The following is a 19,409-nucleotide window of genomic DNA, read 5'->3' on the forward strand; positions in this document are numbered from 1 at the left end:
CTTAACCACCCCCAGAACACTTACCTTGCCCACCTGGACAGTCTGGCAGCCTCCATTAGGAAACAGGAAGAGACAGGATGATGCTGTCTCATGGGTGGATCATCAGTATGGGCTGATGGAGGAGCAGCAGGAAGCCATTAGGCTTTCAAGATGGAGGCGGACCACCACCAGCAACGGGAGGCTGACAGTACGAAAGAAGAATGCCTGAAAGTCCCAATATGCCACAGCAGGTCTGCAATCATCCATTGTCCTGAACTATTAATACTGTTTCCCTTCAAACTAACAAGATCCCAGTTTGGGCAATCAATGTTATGGTCACTTGGCTCATTTAAAACAAAAAAGATAGCTGAATGGCAAAACCAAGAGGCAGGTGTGCCCATAAGTGTGCCAAAAGGCTGGCATGAGGGCTGTTGCAGGGGACAGGGAGAAAGGAAGGAGATAGCGGGAGTGGCAGGGAGTGAGGGGACCAGGAGTAGTGTGCCTGTGCATGCCAAGGGCTTCAGTGGCTCCCTGCAGGGATCCCTCCCCAAGTGAGCTGGATACAGCAATCTCATAGGCTTGTACACACAAAAGAAGTTAAAGACCCAGGAAAGTGACACAAGCTGCAAAGCTTGTTTAGTGATGAATTAGGACACATGCCACACCTCAAGCCTGAATTCCTCTCTCACTGTCCAATGCTAGTAGGAAATAACCCTGGGCAAAGGGTGACAATTGGGTGTCCCACTTCTGTAGGACTCCTCTGGCCCACCCTAGATTTCCAATGGGGATATGAGTTGGATCACATTCCAGTGCCACTAACTGCAACCTTGGGTGAGCTTCTTATAGGTCTCAGTTTCCTTCACATAACAATAGTGTCATCTCTGATGACTGGCTCAGTGCAGGAATTCCAAAATAGACAGAGCCCCCTCCCCGAGACCAGTGCCCCTAAAGCAGGGATCTGGGATGGGCTGAGGCAGCATCCAGGAGAGACCCCAAACACCAGGGGCTTTCAGAATATCCCCTCCTAGAGGAAGGTGAGTCACAACTTAAAGAAATGCTCCCTCCCTGCTTTACATCAGAGCCCCAAGGGAAGAGGGAGGGCTGTTCTTCACTGCCTTGGCTCAAAAAATGGACACCCACAGGACAGAGGCGGTACCCCTGGGATGTGTGTTGGGGTCTTCCCACCAATTATATCTTCTGGGGAAGCAAACTCTAAACTACATCTAGGCAAAATCAGAGGAGTTTGACTTATGTATTTCTTCAATCCTCACCAGCAAAGAGAAATGGTCTTCAGGATGAGAAATGTAGGTAAACATTACAAAAAAGAAAGCATCCGAAGAAGGCAAGGAGATCAGATTGAGCCTGGTAAATGAGCTTGTCTCTCCAGGCCAGAGCAAACTCTGAGCACAAATCAGAGTGCTGGGGGTCATCTTGGAGACTCTCTGGAGCCCAGAAAGGGACAAAGTTCTAAGTTTTAAAAGGTGAAGAGGCTGCGTTGAAACAAACAAACAACAACAACAACAACAAAATACGGAATACAACCTTCGACAAAGTTCTGGAACAAATTTTTCAAATTGGTGGCTTGAGAGAACTTCGGGAGACATGATGGTAGCTTAGGAGCTACCAGGTTCTACTCAGAGTAAGCTGAAGCAAGAGAACTGGGGATCTGTTTTGATAAGGATTGCCCCATGTATAGACAGAGGAGCAGTGTCTCACCTGACACTATCACTTAGTGAGGGTGCATCGCAAAGTTACCCAGGTAACTTAGGGCTGGGTGGGCAGAGAGGGAGGTCCTTGGTGACATCTATGGCCATGGCCTTTGTCGTTGTCACCCTCCTTTTTGCATTATTATCAAGGACTTCACGGAATGGGGGAGTACAGAAGCTGATCAAAAATGCTGAGGACCCACAGCTGGTCTGTGGGATGAGGTGCTGGATAATAGATTCAAAATCCAAAGACATCTCCCCAGTGAAATTGTCATTCCAGTTGTAAAAGCACGGGAGTTCCTGTCCTGTCCCATCCCTCCCTGCACAGCAGAAGACAGATTCAATAGCTTCCCTTCTAGCACCCCATAACCTGACCCCCAACCTGGTTGGGATGGAGGGTATCAAAAGTTTTCTGGAAACTTCCCTCCCTTCTCTCTGACTGCCACATGTTTCATGTGATAATCAGACAGGCACACTTTGGGGTCCCAGGCTCCTTTGAAAATCTGATGGAAGCTATGAACTCTTTCTCCAGGAGTAATGCCCAGAGATATGAAGTGGTGCTGACCATTGCACAGGTCCACAGGTCCCCTGTAGCCTGTTAAATAACTTCTTGGGAAACCAAGTGTTTTCAATAGCCAGCCCCTGCCTGCAGCCTGTCTGGTGGTCATTAGTACCTCAGTGTCACTGAGTCTATTCCTTTCTTCTTGGGGGAATAAGGGCAAAGTTCATGTAACCCTTAGTGCCTATGCTGGGTTGAACAGTGTCCCCCAAATTCATGTCTACTCACAACCTGTGAAAGTGAGCTTATTTTAAAACAGGGTCTTGGCAGTTGAAATCAAATTAAGATGAGGTCATACAGGATTATGATAGGCCCTAAATTTATGTGATTGGTGTTCTTAGAAAAGGAGAAAATTTGGACACAAACACAGAACATACAGGGAGAGCACTATGTGATAATGGAAGCAGAGATTGGCATGATATAGTTACACAATAAAGAAAGCCAAGAATTTCTGGCAAACACCGGAGGGGAGGAAGAAGCAGGCAAAGATCCTCCCCTAGAGTCTCAGAGAAAACTCAGCCCTGCTGACACCTTGATTTCTGTCCTCCAGCCTCTGGAACCATGAAAGAACAGATTTCTGTTGCTTTAAGCCACTCAGTTGTGGTAGTTTGTTAAAGCAGCACTACAAAACTAACACAGTGACTGAAGGAACCTGGGGCAGCAGGTATAAGTCCCCCAGGGGTTTCCATGAGCCCAGCAAACCTGTGACTGTGTTTCTACCCCGTTCCTCACCCCAACCACATTTCGTGGGGTCTTGTTGGTGCTGACTTCACCTGAGCCGCTGCCACCAGGCAGCCCCCGAGCTTTGCCAGTGAGAAGGTTACAGGCCACTTAAAAAGAAGTTAGAAATCCCAGCACATCCATCTTAATAAGTTTTATTACAGCCTGCCAGTTTAGACTAATGACTAATTTACTATATAAAATACCAGCAGCATTTTTTTATTTTGTTAATTAATTATCTCAAACAAAGGTGAAATTTATAAAAGTGTCCAGAAAATGGTGCACATTGTAAAATCGCCTTGCAGCAGGAAATGCAATTATTCCTAAGCAGGATCAAGTTATTACTATATTGACTTAGTTACTTTATGACTTTGTAATGGATTTCTTCATTATTTTCTTGGGATTGTGGCATTCGTGATTGCATTAAAGTCTCTTAATCTATGCAAATATCATTAGGCACCACTAATAACCTCAGCAACTTTCCTTCATTCCAGGGAATGTGCTAAGTACTTGGCCTTCACAGGTCACTTCTGGAGGAAGGGAGGAAAGCCAGACAGGAGGACATTCTATTGGGAAGCCCTGTCCATTCAGTCTGGCTAGAGGCAGAATGAGTGGGCACCTTATTTTGGTTTTGAGGCTCTCAAGAAGGTCCCTTTGCTCCAACTCTCTTACATCTTTCTCCCATGAGAGGGATGGATATGTCACCATAAACCTCCATCTTATTGAATTAAGGCTTTGGAGGGCCTCCTTTAGATGTACCTGATCTGGAAAGAAATACTCATTGACCTGGTATCTATCATGGAATTGACACCATGTTCAATGAGTGCCTTAATCTGTTCTAGCAGCTGTAACAAAAGTACCAGATACTGAGCAGTTTATAAACAATAGAAATTTATCTCTCATAATTCTGAAGGCTAGGAAGCCCAAGATCAAGGTGTCTGATAACCTCACTTAATGTAAACAGGACAAAAATAAGCTCCTTCAGGCCTCTTTTATAAGGTCACTAATCCCATTCACATGGGCTATGCCATAACCTAAAGCCAAAGGTCCCTAATACCATCACCTTGGGCGTTCAGACTTCAATGTATGAATTTTAGAAGGGCACACAACATTCAGGCTGCTGCAGGAAGCATAAGACCTTGCTGTGATGGGACAGGGACTGGTCAGTTTTACAAAGGCTAGAAAGAGCACTGGATCTGATTGTGGGTGGTGTCTGAGTAGAGTTGGCCAGAATCAGATGTACTAGTGATCACCTGTAGACCCTAGCAACTAGAAAGATATCCCCAATGTGGTAGAACAGAGGAGCCTTTAAGTAGAGTTAATCACCCTATAAGCAGCCACCAAGTCAAAGGGACACTCAATACCCATGGCCTTATCAGCCACGTCATAAGGCCAGCCCATGGCAGCAGACTCCCCATTTTTCAACCAAGGTAGGCCGTGAGACCAGTTTGAGTTCCTTTTACCAATCCCAAAACTGGTCACAACCATTGAGAAACCAAATCCAAGCCTCTAGCCCCTACCTCCAAGGCAGTTTCCCATTTTGCTTTTGCTGGAGATGCACCTTGATCACACCAGGGCATGGGGTGCAGAGCACTGCGAGTATGAGTCCTGGCTCCTTTCCCAACCTGGAGCTTGCTCAGACTACACTGCACATTCGTCCATGCGTTACTGTCATTCTTCATTCAAATAGCGCTTGAGGAGCTTGCTCTATGAGGCAGGCACAGAGCCAGGCCCAGTAGTGGAAAGACACAAAGCTCCCACCCCCACATCAGAGGAGATGCTGACTCATGAGTGTTAACGGGAAACTGTTTTGGGACACAGTCACTCTTGCTCTCCTGGTTATTATCATTTTGGCCACACAGAAGGATGAGCTTGATTCAGGCTCAGAGTAGGGCAGGAACTGGACCCAGATCTCAGTTTCTGGAGCCCAGGGCTAGAGGACACTTTACTTCCTGCGTATCTGGGGTGGTCCCTGCCCTGCACTGTCCTGCTGGGCTCTTGTAGGTGAGCTGGGACCAGCCTGGGATTCACTATGCTGCAGCACTTGCTCCTCCTCCCCAGAGCTCCCTCTGCCCTCCTCGGATCAGCATTCCCAGGCTTCTCAAGGTTAAGGAGCCATTTTTAACATCAAAAATGTATCAGCACCCCCCTTGACAGATGTTATACTCTGAGTATCCATTGTTTGAGAGAATGCAAAATGACGAAAAGTTACCTTGAATTGGGCAGTGCTTTCAAATGGATTTGTATTTTTTCGATCACAACAGCATCTATGTGCATTTAAAAAATAGTCACACATACCTATAAAAAAGCCATTTCTGATGCAGTAGGCAGACAAATTTGAGGTGCCTGAGATCTCAAGCATGGTACTACTGTTATGAGTGGTCTAGCTGTTGTGCCATGGGTGGAGAGGAGGGTGGGAACAGGCAGGGGCACTTGCTCTGAGCATAAAGGGCCGACCCAGACTGAGAGCCATTGTTGTCCCTTCTTCTCCTCCTCCAGTTCTTCCTCCATCAGCCTTTTCAACCCCCTCTTTCTCACCCTAAGCCCCTGCTGCAGTTGGGAGCTCCTCGCCTACTATCCATGCACTCCCACCCCACCATGCATCCTGTTATTATTGCAGGCCCTCCGCTCCAGCCCGGCCTGACTGCTCTTTGGCCTCCCCACAAAGTCCTTCTCCCAGTCACCAGGCTCCTCCTTCCCACCCTGGCCTCCCTTGACCCTGATCCCAGCCCTTTCCTTTCAGAATGCCTCCTCCCCTTCTCCTTTTCCATGCAGACACTACAGGCCTGAAAGCTTAGCTAGTCCTTTTGATCATAAAAGACATTTTCTGGTAAAATCTGTCATGTTGAGGTGACAAGACCCACCACATTTCAAAGGCATCCCTGGAGAGGGCAGTGCTGAATCCAAAGGTGTGGAACCCCCAAAATGGAATTCCAGGCTTATGTTTTACTTTATTGCCCAGGACAGAGAAGGCCTGATGCAGCTGTTAGAGAGGCCAGGCTCCAACTCCACCCACACTACTCACTGCCAGTGAGTGTGGGCTTCAGTCTTTACTGAGCCTCTGTTAACTGATCTGTCAAATGGGGATGTGATCCTGTCGCAGGTAGTGAGAAGTGAGTGGAATGTGTGGAAATGCCCAGCTGGCTCAGAGCTGACTGTCAGGACATTCCCCGGAGGTAACCACAAGTTTCTCAGATGTGGCTGCAGCAGAGTGGGAGGGTGGACTGGGGGTACCAGACAGTAAGCCAGAATCCTCACCCACTTCCTTCACTCCCAGGGCACCTGCTTCATGCATAGTGGCCTCCACAGTGTTTGTCACTCAAAGTCACCTCCCTTGAGACCTTTCAGTGGTAGGGTTGTGTCTTGCTTTTCAAAACCCGATTCTTCCGCTCCTTGTAAACAGGCCCTTGAGCTGAGTAAAGATTTTTGCATTTTCTCCTACCACCAGGTTCCCTTCCTTCTCCTTACCTCTCCCCAGAGATGGGAGGCAAGGTGGCCTGTCCTCAGGGCCCATGGCCTCAGCCAGGATGATGCTCCATCCCAGCAAACCCTTCATGTGCCATGATGTATTATCCCCATCCTTTCTTACCCCATTATCTGCATCAGGCCCCGACCTCCCACAGCTGGGTCATTCAGACCCTAATTTGGAAGCACTTTTACCCAAAGGTCAGTCTACTTCTGATTTGTCCTAACAAAGTACCTAATGCAGTTTGTTGACTGACAGCATGACTGATTAGTGAATAACTGGAAGGATCCAGGGCAGCCCAAATCAGGTGTCTAAAACACGAAAGACCCCCTTTCTTTCACTCTGTAACCAAATATTGCCAACCAGAAGGCCTCAGGAAACCCCCGTTTAATGACAACAGCAGGTTCCTCTGTTGTTAACAATGCTAGCCACACACCAACAGTTAACATGCTGCCACCCTTCAAAATACTTTGTTCCTTTGAGGAAGCTGACACTCCCCACTCAATCTCACTAGTCATTACACATAATGCAAGTCATGCAGTCTCCAGAGCCATGTGTCCCTGAGCTCATGGCAGCTTCATGGCCATCTGGCCTGGTGAGCAGAGCAAGGGACTACCTTCTGCATGGTAGAAGAGAGCTCAGGAGCTAGACCACATGGGTTCGAATCCTGGCTTTGCTGTTTTTCAACTGTGGGACCTCCAACAAGTTGTCAAATTTCTCATGCCTCAGTTTCCTCATTTGTAAAATAGGGGTAACTACCTCATAAAATGTAAGTGCTCTGAATGTTGCTTGGTCTGTAGTGAGTGCTCAGGAAGAATTTGCTATCCTGTCCACCTGACATGAAGGCATGGTCTTGGCTTAAAGTACCAATGGCTGAAAGAATCTCTGTGCACATCATAGGGGCTGACACCTGCCATCTATCATGTCTGCCAAACTCCAAAAGTCAACCCTCTCTGTGGGGCTGGAAGCCATTTCTTTTGCCTTTGAAGAGCAAGCACCTATACTGGATCCATCCCTCCCCACAGGAAGAGAGGTCCTCATCAAGTACAGTGGGGGCTTAGGGGTTGGGCGTGGCCTGCCTGTAGACTCAGAGAAACCAAGAGAATCTTCATATGTCAGAACATACCAACCTGAATGCAATCCATATAACCACAAACCCATTGGAAAATGTGGAGTTTCAGGGCCTGAAGTTGAAAGAGAATGATACGTCTGGAGCTGAGGAGGGTTTCTTTCTTTTAGAGTCAGTACCCAAACAGGTGTGGGTGCCCCCACATCTAATATTCTGACCATTTGCATTTAGACCCCATTATCTGAAGTCCTTAGAAACATCTTAGCCATCCATCCATTCACATTTACCTGTCGCCATTTATGTGCCATCCATCATAAATCTATCTGCTTTCTGCAATCATTTTTCTCTCATCTGTGTATCTATCTATCATCTAACATTTAATCTGGATATCTAGCCCTTATTAATCATGTCTACCATCCATCCATCTCTGTGTCTATCAGGAGTCCATTATCAGTTAGGAGTTAACACCGTGTGTACTTAAGCATGGGCCTCCAGTTTCCATGGGGTGTGTGGCAGTGACCTCCCTCCAGGAGGGTTGAGGTGACTGGGTCAAAGTGAGAGAGGAAGAAAACCAGAGGACTGATTAAAGAGAGTCCAAGTCTTTCCTCTCAGAGCAGGGCTGGCTGATGGAGGAAGTGGGAAGGGGCATAAGAAAGAAAAGAAGAGGAAGAGGAGGGGACTTGCAAAACCATGTCTAAAGGTTGTTGACCTAGAGAACTCCCCCTCATGCCACCTCCCCAAATCAGAGCATTCTTTCAGGATGAGTCCTGTGAGTGACAGGAGGGATGCCCAGGATCAGGCACTAAGGAATAGAAGGTGAGTGCTTCCATCACTCGCAGCACAAACAAGGCCCAGAATCCTGCAGCCTGGAGGAATGCACTCCTGCAGGCAGGGGGAGGCCCAGAGACATGGTGAACAACAAGAGGGGACAGCTTGGAAAAGACCCATTGCAATCCTTCACAGCCCTGGCTACATGTTGGTATCACCTGAATGGCTTTCAAAATCCAAAAACAAAAATACTGATGCCTGAACTCTACACCAATCAATCAAATCCAGATCTCAGGGGTCAGCCCTGGACATCTATATTTTCAAAATCCTCCAGGTGGCCTTCAACACATCTGGGACTGATATCCACCATCTTACAAGATCCAAGACAGCTGGTGCTAATCTCCAAAGGGTTGCCCTGAGAAAGAGGAGCAGGCCTTGGGCTCTGAGCAGATCCAGGGAGGCACCTAAGATGGCCTTCTTCAGGGCTGTGTCCTGGGTCTTGCATAGGCCACTGGGGCTTCTGCCAGGGTGTTCAGGAAGCATCTCTTCACACCGGATCATGATGGAGGAGGCAAGGCCAAGCAGACTCTGAAGATCCCACATCTACTCAGGATTCCCAGAGGTCCTTGGCACAAAGGACCAGGGGTAGAGAGGGGATGGGAGCTGTGGCCTTTAGGCCAGTCTCTTGATCTGTGGGACTCCTGTGTTAGAAAAGTACCTTACATTCTGAGGTGTCGTGTCTCCTCAGGAAGCTGAGCAGCAGGCCGTTAGCTCCTCCATCATCCACAGGAAACAAGGCACCACCCTCAATATTAGAAATGGGCAGTGGGTCAGAGGGGCAGGTAGTTTGTGTTTTGTCTCTAGTGGTGACAGGAAACTCAAGGGAGCCCATGAGTACCCACCCTCTCAGGGCAGCTCTGGGAAATTGGACCACAGCTCACAGGAGCATCAGCCTGTGGTCAGGCATGGAGGGTCACCAGTAGGCATCAACAACCGTCCTGTGACTTTGAGACTGAGCAGCTGCCCCATTCAGCTCGATATCCCCTGCTCCACAGTTAATAGAGACAAACAGCTCCAAGGGGGTCTTCTATTTCTTCCCCAGCACTGTGGCCACTCGGAATTGATATTTTGCCTGTCAGTGAGATGCTTTTGACAGTAGCCCTTGGTCTCTCCTCCTATCTCTTCCTCCCCCGTGGACCACCTGGCCCTACCTAGCCCCTGCAGCAACCCCCTTCCCTAGCTGGGATGAAACCCTCCTTTGTCTGTCTCCTTGAGAGCCGAGGACAAACTGGCCATAATTTATGCTCCTGCATGATATAAAGGAAAAAAAGGCCCCATTATGCTATAAATTATCCTGTGATGGGTGAAATGCCGTGAGTGTACCAGACGCCAGCGGAAACCCCATTAGACAACAGGGTTCTGCTGCTGAGAAGTCCCCACAGAGCTCCAGGCCGTCTGTCGTGTGCCGTGTGCCTGGTAAGGATAATGTAGCAGATCAAATGTATAATCAGTTACCTGGAGAGACGGCTGCGCACCAGCGCCCCAGCAAAAGGTGACTTCTACATAGAACCTCCACAGTGTCGGGCTCCCGCTGGAAGGCCTGATGCAGACTCACAGGTGGAGGGGCAAGGGCCTGAAAGAGGCAGTGAGGGGGTGGGTATGGTCTCCAGAGCCCCCAGGGCTCAGCTCCTGCCCAACTCAGGACCCAAATGCCAAGGAATCATCTCTCAGGCCCAAAGAGACCATTGGAGTCCCCTCCCAGAGGGTGGCAATAGATATCAGGTTCTAGTTATGTCTCCACAAACGTTCTGTAAGCCCCCAGAGGGCACAGAGCTACCCTTGCAAGCCCTCTTTACAGGAGCCATACCTCTGCCCTGAGCAGGGCCCACGGAGGGGCATTTGGAACTGGAGCGGGGAAACTGCAGGTAGGGGTGATTGTACAAGCAGGTTAGAAAAAGAGAGGCCGCTCTCAGCCCCCAGATCAGAGGGTGGGAAGGCCTGCGGACTCCAAAGGAAAGAGAATTACTTCTTGGGCATCCAGGGAACTTTAAGACACCAGACTCTGGGCAGAGAGATGGGCAAGATGGAGGAGGGATTGTAAGGCTAACTGGGATCTCTGGACAATCAGGGATGGACATGAGAGTAGGCCACGGACACCCTACCCATCCACCCTCTGAGTCCTAGCCTTGGTGGGATGCTAATCTTGAAGTATTTAGAAGGCAGAGTTAGCTAAAGGAATGCAAGGGAGGGAGGACTGGCTGCTATTTTCCAGCTCCTGCTTCCTCCCACCCCTGACATCAAACAGCCCAGTCCCAGAGGGAATGGAGCAGATCAAGGCCTGGCACTGCCTCGGCCCTGGGGGGGTTGGAGCCGGGTGAGGGTCTTCATTTGCATTCCATTGCGGCCCCCTCCTCCGTCCCATCCCAGCAGCCTTTGATCTGGTTTGATGTCTCCTTCAGCCTCTTCCCAGGCAGGAAGGCTTTCATCCTCAGGAGGCAGCTCCCAGCCCAGCTGCATTGCTGGCTTGGCTCTGGCACAGTGTGGTGGGGGAGGAGGGAGGGCATGGGGTTGTCCTCTCAACTGGTCTACTTCATGCTGAGAGCTCCCCTGAGGCCTGACCTGTGACCCCATATTCCAGGTGAAGGGGCTGGTTCTCAGGGAGGGCAGTCATCCTGGTTGCATGGCTGCAGAGGGATCTAAAACCTGAGCGCATCATCCTGGTGTGGTCAGCGACTCAGGAAACTGATTTTACGAATCTGACAGTAGGCAACTGTTGGGTTCTCAGGCTCTGAAGAAGGTGGTGCAGACCTTCAACCCTGGCATCATCTTCTTGATTAGATCACAGGTCAAAGGCTGTGAGGTGACTCTACCAGGGCTGGCAAGGAGAAGGCCAAGGAAGCCTCGGGATTTGGGAAAGGGTAGTCAGGCAACCTTAAAAATTGCACAGATGTATGTAGATTTGGATGAATCAGCTTGATTTCTATTTTCTGTTCAGAGCCATAGGTGCTTGCTGATCTGGACTGGGAGAATTCATAGAAATGGCTCATAGGAATGCTGAAGTGTAGCTCTCGGGAATGTGTTGCTTGTTTTGGCTCAATCCAGGTAGGCCAAGGACTATCTCAGTGGTCTCCAAAACACCACCTGATCGATGGTCAGGGTGGTGGAAAGGAAAGCCTGGTTTCTTAAGCTGACCTGTCCTGGCATGACTTTGTTCAGTTCAGTGTCCCCAAGTGTCCTCTCTACACCTCTAGGGGGAGGGGTATTGCTGTCTTACCAGCCCAGTTACAATGGTTGTAACAGTCATAATAGTTGCATTTATTGAGCACGTGCTGTGCCAGGCACTGTGCTAAAAGCCTCGTGTATCTTATTTATTTCTCATGTGGCTCTGCCCAGGAAATGTATATACCTTGTCTTATGTTTGCACAACAAAAACATGGTAGAACTAGGATTTGACAGACAGCCTCATATCCTTTCCCAGCCCCCTCCTAGGGAAGAACCCCCTGACCCACAGGTGAAGTGAGAGAAAAGGATTGTACCCTTCAACCCCTAGACCCATGCCTCTGGGCCCTTAGGCACCAAGCAAATGAGCCTGAGACCTAGGATACACCTTGAGTCAGGGAAGACCCCATGGGAAACAAGCAGTCTAAGAGACCCCTGAGGACCCTGCATGGGATGGTCCAGGGTTTCAGGCTTTGCCCAGCAGCTGAGGGGCCATTCTGTGGGGTACTTGAGTCTGGGCTCTTGCTGGTCCTGATTACCCTCAGGACTGAAGTCTACAGGAAAGGACAAAAGCCTCCAGCTCTGTCATCATGAGTGTCTGACAGTTTCCTCCCACTCTTAAGATGTTGCCTTTGAGTCTCCACATCTCCCAGCCACCCCTCTGTCCACCCACCATGTGCAGACCTCAAAGCCATTTATTCCCATGCTGGCCCCTGGCCCCAGGGTTCTCCACAGCTCAGTTCCCTCCCCACAAACCCTGCCTCAGCAGCTGGAGGAAAGAGGATAGTAGAAGTCTATTGCAGTAATAAAAGGCATTAACCATCTGAACACTCGTCCACAGTGCCCCAGCAGCCGTCTATCCTTAAGCAGGAAATATTGTTTAGTGCCGATGGTAATGAGCGAATCAAATTTTGAAAATTAAACCGGAATTTGAGCATTAGCGCAAGGATGCTGGCATTTGGCAAGTAGAATGGTACTGCTGTCACCCACCTCCTCCCTGCTCAGAGGCCACTCACCCTGCAGGGCCAGCAGCATGCTCCCCACACTTCTGGGGTGTATGTGTATGGTGGGGGGAACTGGCTAACATAGAGCCCTGAAATATCTCCCTGTGGGGCCTGTTCTAATCCTGAGGTTCCACCACAGACACATCATGCTTCTCTGTTTTTTGAACTCTCCTTTAAAAATGCAAATCCTTCCTGCCTGAGTCCCCTATTCTATCCTGACACCCCTAGATGAAGGAGCGCAAGAGTCTTGTCTCCCTAGTGGAGACAGAGATTCTGGCAATCAGACTCCACCGGGGTCTTCATATGTGCCTATGGCTTCCCAAGAGGTGTTACCCAGTGCACTTTATAGGTCAGGAAACCAAAGCTTAGGTTTAGACTGGAGTTCTGGAAGAATGAAAAACATTCTGAGGCCAGAGAAATGGAAGATGTTTATGTTGGTGGGAAGGACAGCAGGAAGGAGGCTGTTGGAACAGCACTCAAACTTCCCGGGGGTTTGAGTTGTAAGTCTTGCCATAGGAAGGAACTGGTTGGAAGCAGTTGAGAAGGGCAGCCAAAGGTCCCTCGCCTCCCAGCCTTGGCTCAAATTCTGCTGTGCACCGGAAGCCCTGGCATCTGCCCTATGCACATGACCTCCTCCTGGGACCCTTCAGGATATGGCCACATTCCCCTTACCCAACCAGCCTCTGCAGCCCAGCCTGCACTACTGGGTTTAAGACAGACGCCAGGCCTGTCTGTTCTCTCTTACCTGGAGCTATGGCAGAGACTCTAGGACCCATGGTCTAAAGACTTTAGATTCTCCAGGAATCTCAGAACCATGCATAATCTCCCAACCGATTTAAAGAGAAAATCCAGAAGGGCCCTCAAGACTTATCTCAGGTCCTCTGTTCAGTCAATTCCCAGGCACAGAGTACGTACTCGATAAATATTTGCTGAAGGAGTGGCCAGAGGAGAAATCCAGTGAATGTTAGGTGCTCTGGCCCAGCCTCTCCTGGAAAGACCACCATCTGATACTTTTATCCACTATGTAGAGGTAGGATATGGGGCACAGAGCCCAGCTGCCCTCCCCCTGGGTGCAGGCAGGGTTGGGACTGGCTCCCATTTTCTGTTTTCCAGTCCTTATTGGGAACCACACTCCCTGTCCCCAGAGTCCCAGGTGCTCCCACATACCTGCAGACATAGGTACTCCATTTTAAAAGAGCAGGATTCAGCAGCAAGGGCCATGCCACTGAACACCAAGAGGCTGGGATTGATTGAGGTTCAGCTGAGGGCACTCCTGGGAACCCAGGTGCTGCCTCTCCAGAAAAGCACAGGACCTTGGTGTTATCCAGGGTTCTGCCAGCTCTGTCACTTTGTGGCCTCATTCCTCCTTAGATAGGCACACTGGTTCTGGGGGCTGCAATGTGGCATCCCAGCTAGCCGTTGTCTTGTTAGGGGACCTATTGATTATGGAGGTACTGGCTCCCCACCTGGATGTCAGCTCCAGTATCTCTATCTCCACCTTTTATTCAATGATATAGAAGCAGTGCTTAGAGAAACTTCTGGTACAGAGACAGTGTTTGTCAGGCAGTTGCTGAATGACTACAGGAACATGCTCCCTTTGCTCTACCCCATGCCCAGGAGGAGTCCATATAAAGACCCCAGGGAGGGAGGTACAGAGATGTCTGCACTTCCTCCAGGCCTCTGGCATGTCTTGTGCAGCCTGACAATCAATGTTTGTCTGTGCTGGGTACTGGCCTTGGCCCTGGGAGTTGGAAGGTGGCACAACATGGTGTCCTGACCTGAGCTGGCCTGTGTTGAGTGGAGGATGACAGACTCCCAATGCTGGCCTCTGATCGCTCACCATATCCTGGAACTCCCAGGGGTCTCAGTGATCTCTCAGTCAGGGGCATCTTCAGCCCACCTGCACAATGGCTTTGAGGACTTCCTTCACCATATCTCCCTTGGCCAGTTCCAGCAACGTCTACCTGAATAACTTTTCAGAGGAGCAGCAGCCCCCTTAAACCCTGATCATGGGAGACAGTGACTTAGGGAACCCAGGGAGCCCACCAGAGCCTCCCCATCACCCAAGGTCCCCAGCTTAGAGAGCTGGGTGTGGCCAGGGTCTGCTCAGCCTACATTGGGAGTTAGGATCTGTGTCCACATTGGAGGAAGGTGGGCACTCATCAGGAAGCTCAGGCAGTCTCTGAGACTCTTGCTAAGTTGGTATCAGATCCAAGACACCAGCTAAATGGTACCACTTGTCATCTAACAGAGCTTGGGACATTGCCTAAGGAACCAGAAAGAAGGTGGGCAGGGAGAGTAGATTACAGGGTGATAATCTCTCTTCAGTGGTCACCCACAGCCCAAGTCTGGTCCATCCTATTATCTCAAGTGCCCTCTCTACCCTAAGTGCGGATCCTCTCTGCAGAGGAGGACCTGTCTACTCACAGCAGGGGTGGTCTTCCTGGCAAAATAGGGCAGGGAAAACCAAGGGGGCACAGTATTCCATTTCCTTTTTCTCCTATCTAGAGAAAACCAACTAGTCCCCACTATTACTGCTTTCCAGGTCATTACCCCTGCAGCATCTCCCAGAATCCTAGCTATGTGAGGAGAATATATTTGTCCCCATTTCACAGATCTAGAAAACTGAGGCAAGGAGCAATTAGTTACATAGTCGGGTGTGAACCTGTGAGCCTGCCCAGAAGGAGTTCTGCTGAGAACTCAGAATCCTTCCAGCCAAAGACAAGCCTTAGGACCACAGTAACAAAAACCCAACTAGAAACAGAATACAAACTCATCACATTCAAGGATCCTAAAACAAACATTTGAGTGAGGTGGGGTTAATTCAAGAATACCTGGAAGAAGTGGGTCTGAAGGGTCTTCTTGCAACCCTTCAGAAAGGCAGACTAGCTGCACTTTCCCTGAGGAAATTGGGATGGGCAGGAGAGGGGAAGCCTGGCCTCCTACACGTTTAGAAAGGTCTCCAGAGGGACACAGGCGTGAAATGAAGAAATGTGCAGGCAAAGGACTTCAGGGGAGGGGAAGAGAAATTAGCAAAAAAAAAAAAAAAAAAAAAAAAACACTGGCAAAAGGAAAGAGGCTGGATAGAAGACACGTGTGGATGAATTTTAATGCAATCAGAAAGCTGTCATAATGATAATAAAGGAATACATTCAGACGTCAGGAGAGGGAAGGCAAGGAGCTGTGTCCCAGCATTTAAATCAGGCTGGGGGAGGAGGTGCTTCTCTTTCCTTCCTTTTTCTTTCCAATAGAGGAAGTGGAATTTCTAAACTGGAGGGCCAGGGATTAGCAAGGGGCGGGGTTTCACTTCAAAGTTTCTCTGGAAATTCCACTTAATGGGAGCCAAGGGCTGGGGGAAGGAGGAGACTGGGCTTTGCCTCAGAGAAGTTTCAATTGCTCTACAAGAGGAAAAGCTCCCCTTTCACTTCAAGTGAAACATTGCTACTGCTGTGTGCTGCCCGGAGTCTAACCTCAGGGCTCCACCTTGTTCTCTGTTTCTTTCTCTTCTTTCTGCCCACCTCTCTTCTCCTTGCTTTTTGTTTCAAATTCCTTTTCCTCTGTCTCCTGCCATCTCAGCTTTCCCTCTCCACTCCTAATTTCATCTCTCTCTATTCCTCTTCACTTCCTCCCATTCACTCTCTCCGTTTTTTCCCCTTGGTTTGGAGTTGAAGAGCTGGGAGATGAGGTAGACTATGCCCCAAAGTCCTGCCATGACCCAGAGTCAGATAGAGCAGCCCAGGCTGAGGCAAGTGTAGGGCTGGGTTCTGGCACCAGAACTTCTGCCTCAGCCCAACTATGTGAAGGGCCAGGCTGATGTTGTTCCCAGTCCCAGAGCTGGTAACAGAAACTGCCAATGGGTCCTGCAGGTTAAGGAAGGAACAGGGATCCAGCACCACCTCATCATTGAGAACATCGTCAGTGCCAGTGTATCTGGGCTAAGGGGTACCCACAGGGTAAGAGCTCTCTGCAGAGGACCTGGGGTTGCTTGCTTGGCTTTGCTCTAGACCAGGGAACAGTCCCTTAGTTCTATCTGAACTCTCTGGGCAGTGAGGACTCTCTGGAGGGAGATGGGGGGACACAAATCAACCACCTTGAGAACAGAGGGACATCAGAGTCTGAGTGCCCTTGTGTTCAGAGTAAATCACAAACACATTACTATTTGCAGTTTGGGGGTCGGCATTTCTGCAGCTTTCGCTGTGTCAATCATTTACCAGGCCACAAACATCAAGTGAGTGCCTGCTGAGAGCTGCCACCATGGGGACCTCGTTCCAGTCACTATGGCGGTGTAAACCAACTGTTTATTATGGTCATAGATTCTGAGGGTCAGGAATTCACAGGGCTCAGAAGTCTTGCGTCTACTCCAGAATGTTTGAGTCTCAGGTGGAAGACTCACAGGTCAGGAGCTGGAATTATCTAAGGACTCACTCACAGGTCTGGTGGCTGACATTGACCTTCAGCTGGGTGCACTGGGTGTATCAGTGGAGTCCGTTTGGGCTCACTAGAGGGCTTCACATCATGGTGGTTGGTCTTCACAGAGCAAATATCCCCCAAAGAGAGAGCCAGCCAAGAGCTGCTCCCTTTTATAACATAGTCTAGGAAGTTACAAGTCAGGGGCACCACTTCTGCCACTCTTCTTTTGTTACAACAGTCCTAAGAAGAGTGGGTGGAAAGAACAAAGGATGTATTGGGTGCAGGAATCCTTTTGCATTCATTTACAAGCTGCTGCAGATCCATGCAGCCCAGTGGGATTCCCCATCACCTTGAGCACATAACTGACTGGGGTCCACAAACAAATTGACACTTATCACAGCATGGGTGCTGCTGAAGCACCTACAGAAACAGGCTCCTGGGAAGTGCCCCAGGCTGAATTTTACAGGATGAACATTTAGGAAGGTCCAGACCAAGCACTGGACATCAAGATGGAGGTAAAAGCAAGGGAGACAGAAAGGAGGTGCACACCTAGGAATGGCATAGGGCATGCTTCATCCATTCTGTTTCTTGATGGTACTGAGCGCCTCTTCTGCCGCAGCAGAGAGGCTGAATCTTCTTCCCTCTGGAGCATACCTGGGATGGGGCAGGCAGGGCCCCACAAATTTCAACTACACAGGCAAAGCAGTAGATAATTTTTCTTTTAAAATTCTGGCCATAGGGATGGGGGACTGAGAATAAGAGAGAGGAGGCACGAGGGGCATGGTGAGGAGGCTATATTTTAAACTGAGACCTAGAAGAGAAGAATACAGCCTTATGAAGACTGCTCGCCAGGCAGAGGGAACAGCATGAGCAAAGAGGCCACTGTAAATAATTCTGGCACCTGGGGAAGACAATGTGTGTTAAAAGGAGGGCGGGAAAGGAACAGGCAACCCAGACTACCCTTCTGCCCTAGGCAAGGGCCAGACCAGGGGCTTTGCTCCTCAAGTGTGCAGCCTGCCTTCTAGGCAGGAGGAGGCCGAGTTGCTGCCACCCAGCTCCCTCCTTCCTCTCCTGCTCCCCTCACTACGCCCTACTGTCCCATCCTGCTCCTCTACTGCTTCACTCTGGCTGCTCAACTCCTCACTCCCGCAACCCGCTCTAGCTATGGGGGGTTCTCTCCCTGCTCTCTCCCCCTTTCCGGCTATGAACCCCCAGGCTCCTTTCCCGCAATCCTCCCTCCCCTGCCCCTTGTCCTCCACCTCCCGCTGTGCCCTCCTCCCTCCCACCCCCGGGACCGTTCTGTGCCACCCGGCCCCGGTAAGCATCTCCTAATTTTGTTCTAGAAGATAGAAAACTCTTCGTGGGCATGCTCAATAAGCAGCAGTCAGAGGACGACGTACGCCGCCTTTTCGAGGCCTTCGGGAACATAGAGGAATGCACTATCCTGCGCGGGCCAGACGGCAACAGCAAGGGTGCGTGGGCGGGGCGTGCAGCCACGTGGGGAGGGAGTCTGGGAGCGAGGCTTGCAAGACTCGAGCACGGTTTGGGGTGCTTTCAAGCCTTTGGGCCCTTCTTTCTGTTCTGTGTGCTCTTCTCTTGGTCTCTCTCTCTCTCCCCCTACCTCATTCTGCTTTCATCCAGGTTTGGCCCTCTCTCTTGCCTCAGGGTTCCAGTTCTCCTTGGCCCTTGGCTGGGCTCAACTTCTCTTCTGTCCCCGCAGGGTGCGCCTTTGTGAAGTACTCCTCCCACGCCGAGGCACAAGCCGCCATCAACGCTCTGCATGGCAGCCAGACCATGCCAGTGAGTGTGGCCCTTGGGGCGGGGGCTGAGCCAGCTGGTAACCTAGACATCCACCCTGCAGGACCCCGCCAGAGGGCCAGTGCTCATAGTCTCCATTTGAGACAGGAGAGCATTTCCCTTACACTGTTTCTCAGACAAGGACACTGAGGCCCAGAGATGTGTTAAGGAATAGCCCTGTGGTGACCCAGATAGAAAATGCCACTGTCGGGTTGACAGCTGAGACCTATACTCCTGGGCACCATGCTGATGCCCCCACCCGGTTAAAGCCCATGACAGAGAAAGCAGGAGGCCCAGGCCAGGGGTGCTGACAGCTGGGGACCAGCGCTGGGGCTGGTGGGTCTCACATTCCACCCTGGCTGCAGGGAGCCTCGTCCAGTCTGGTGGTCAAGTTCGCAGACACTGACAAGGAGCGCACGATGCGGCGGATGCAGCAGATGGCTGGCCAGATGGGCATGTTCAACCCCATGGCCATCCCCTTCGGGGCCTACGGCGCCTACGCTCAGGCAGTAAGTGGGGGCACAGATGGGCAAAGGTTCTGGAGCTCCCTCCCAGAGCTCCAGAGAGGAGGGACACATAACCAAAAATGTTACTCTGCCCTGGGGAGTGAGTGGAGCCAGGCATAAACCCAGGAAGGATAACCTCACAAGGGATTAAGAGAAGGCTGGTCCAGTTGTGGGTGGTTGCCAGGAAGAGGTGGGTTGTTGTCTTT

At 50.3% G+C, this 19,409-nt stretch overlaps 1 protein-coding gene and 1 long non-coding RNA gene across 29 annotated transcripts in view; one reads left to right on the top strand and one right to left on the bottom strand.

The window, feature by feature from the left end:
• The window catches only part of Celf4 (CUGBP Elav-like family member 4), a 291,753-nt gene that overhangs the window by 244,773 nt on the left and 27,571 nt on the right, over positions 1-19,409 (top strand). For 8 of the 26 annotated variants that reach the window (XM_076836608.2, XM_076836627.2, XM_076836609.2 and 5 more), the window contains exons 4-6: positions 18,244-18,372; positions 18,621-18,700; positions 19,063-19,206. In XM_076836608.2, coding sequence (XP_076692723.1) covers positions 18,244-18,372; positions 18,621-18,700; positions 19,063-19,206 — 353 coding nt within the window. The remainder of the gene's footprint in view (positions 1-18,243; positions 18,373-18,620; positions 18,701-19,062; positions 19,207-19,409) is intronic. The other 18 variants (XM_076836610.2, XM_076836602.2, XM_076836612.2 and 15 more) reach the window with 3 other exon arrangements.
• Positions 1-19,409, bottom strand: part of LOC143382530 (uncharacterized) — a 42,829-nt gene that overhangs the window by 4,646 nt on the left and 18,774 nt on the right. For 2 of the 3 annotated variants that reach the window (XR_013089011.1, XR_013089009.2), the window contains exons 2-3: positions 9,783-9,900; positions 25-181 (exon numbers count right to left, since the gene is read on the bottom strand). This is a non-coding gene — a long non-coding RNA (uncharacterized LOC143382530). The remainder of the gene's footprint in view (positions 1-24; positions 182-9,782; positions 9,901-19,409) is intronic. The other variant, XR_013089010.2, reaches the window with a different exon arrangement.

Source organism: Callospermophilus lateralis, chromosome 17 (assembly GCF_048772815.1).
Source record: "Callospermophilus lateralis isolate mCalLat2 chromosome 17, mCalLat2.hap1, whole genome shotgun sequence".
Taxonomy (NCBI): Eukaryota; Metazoa; Chordata; class Mammalia; order Rodentia; family Sciuridae; genus Callospermophilus; species Callospermophilus lateralis.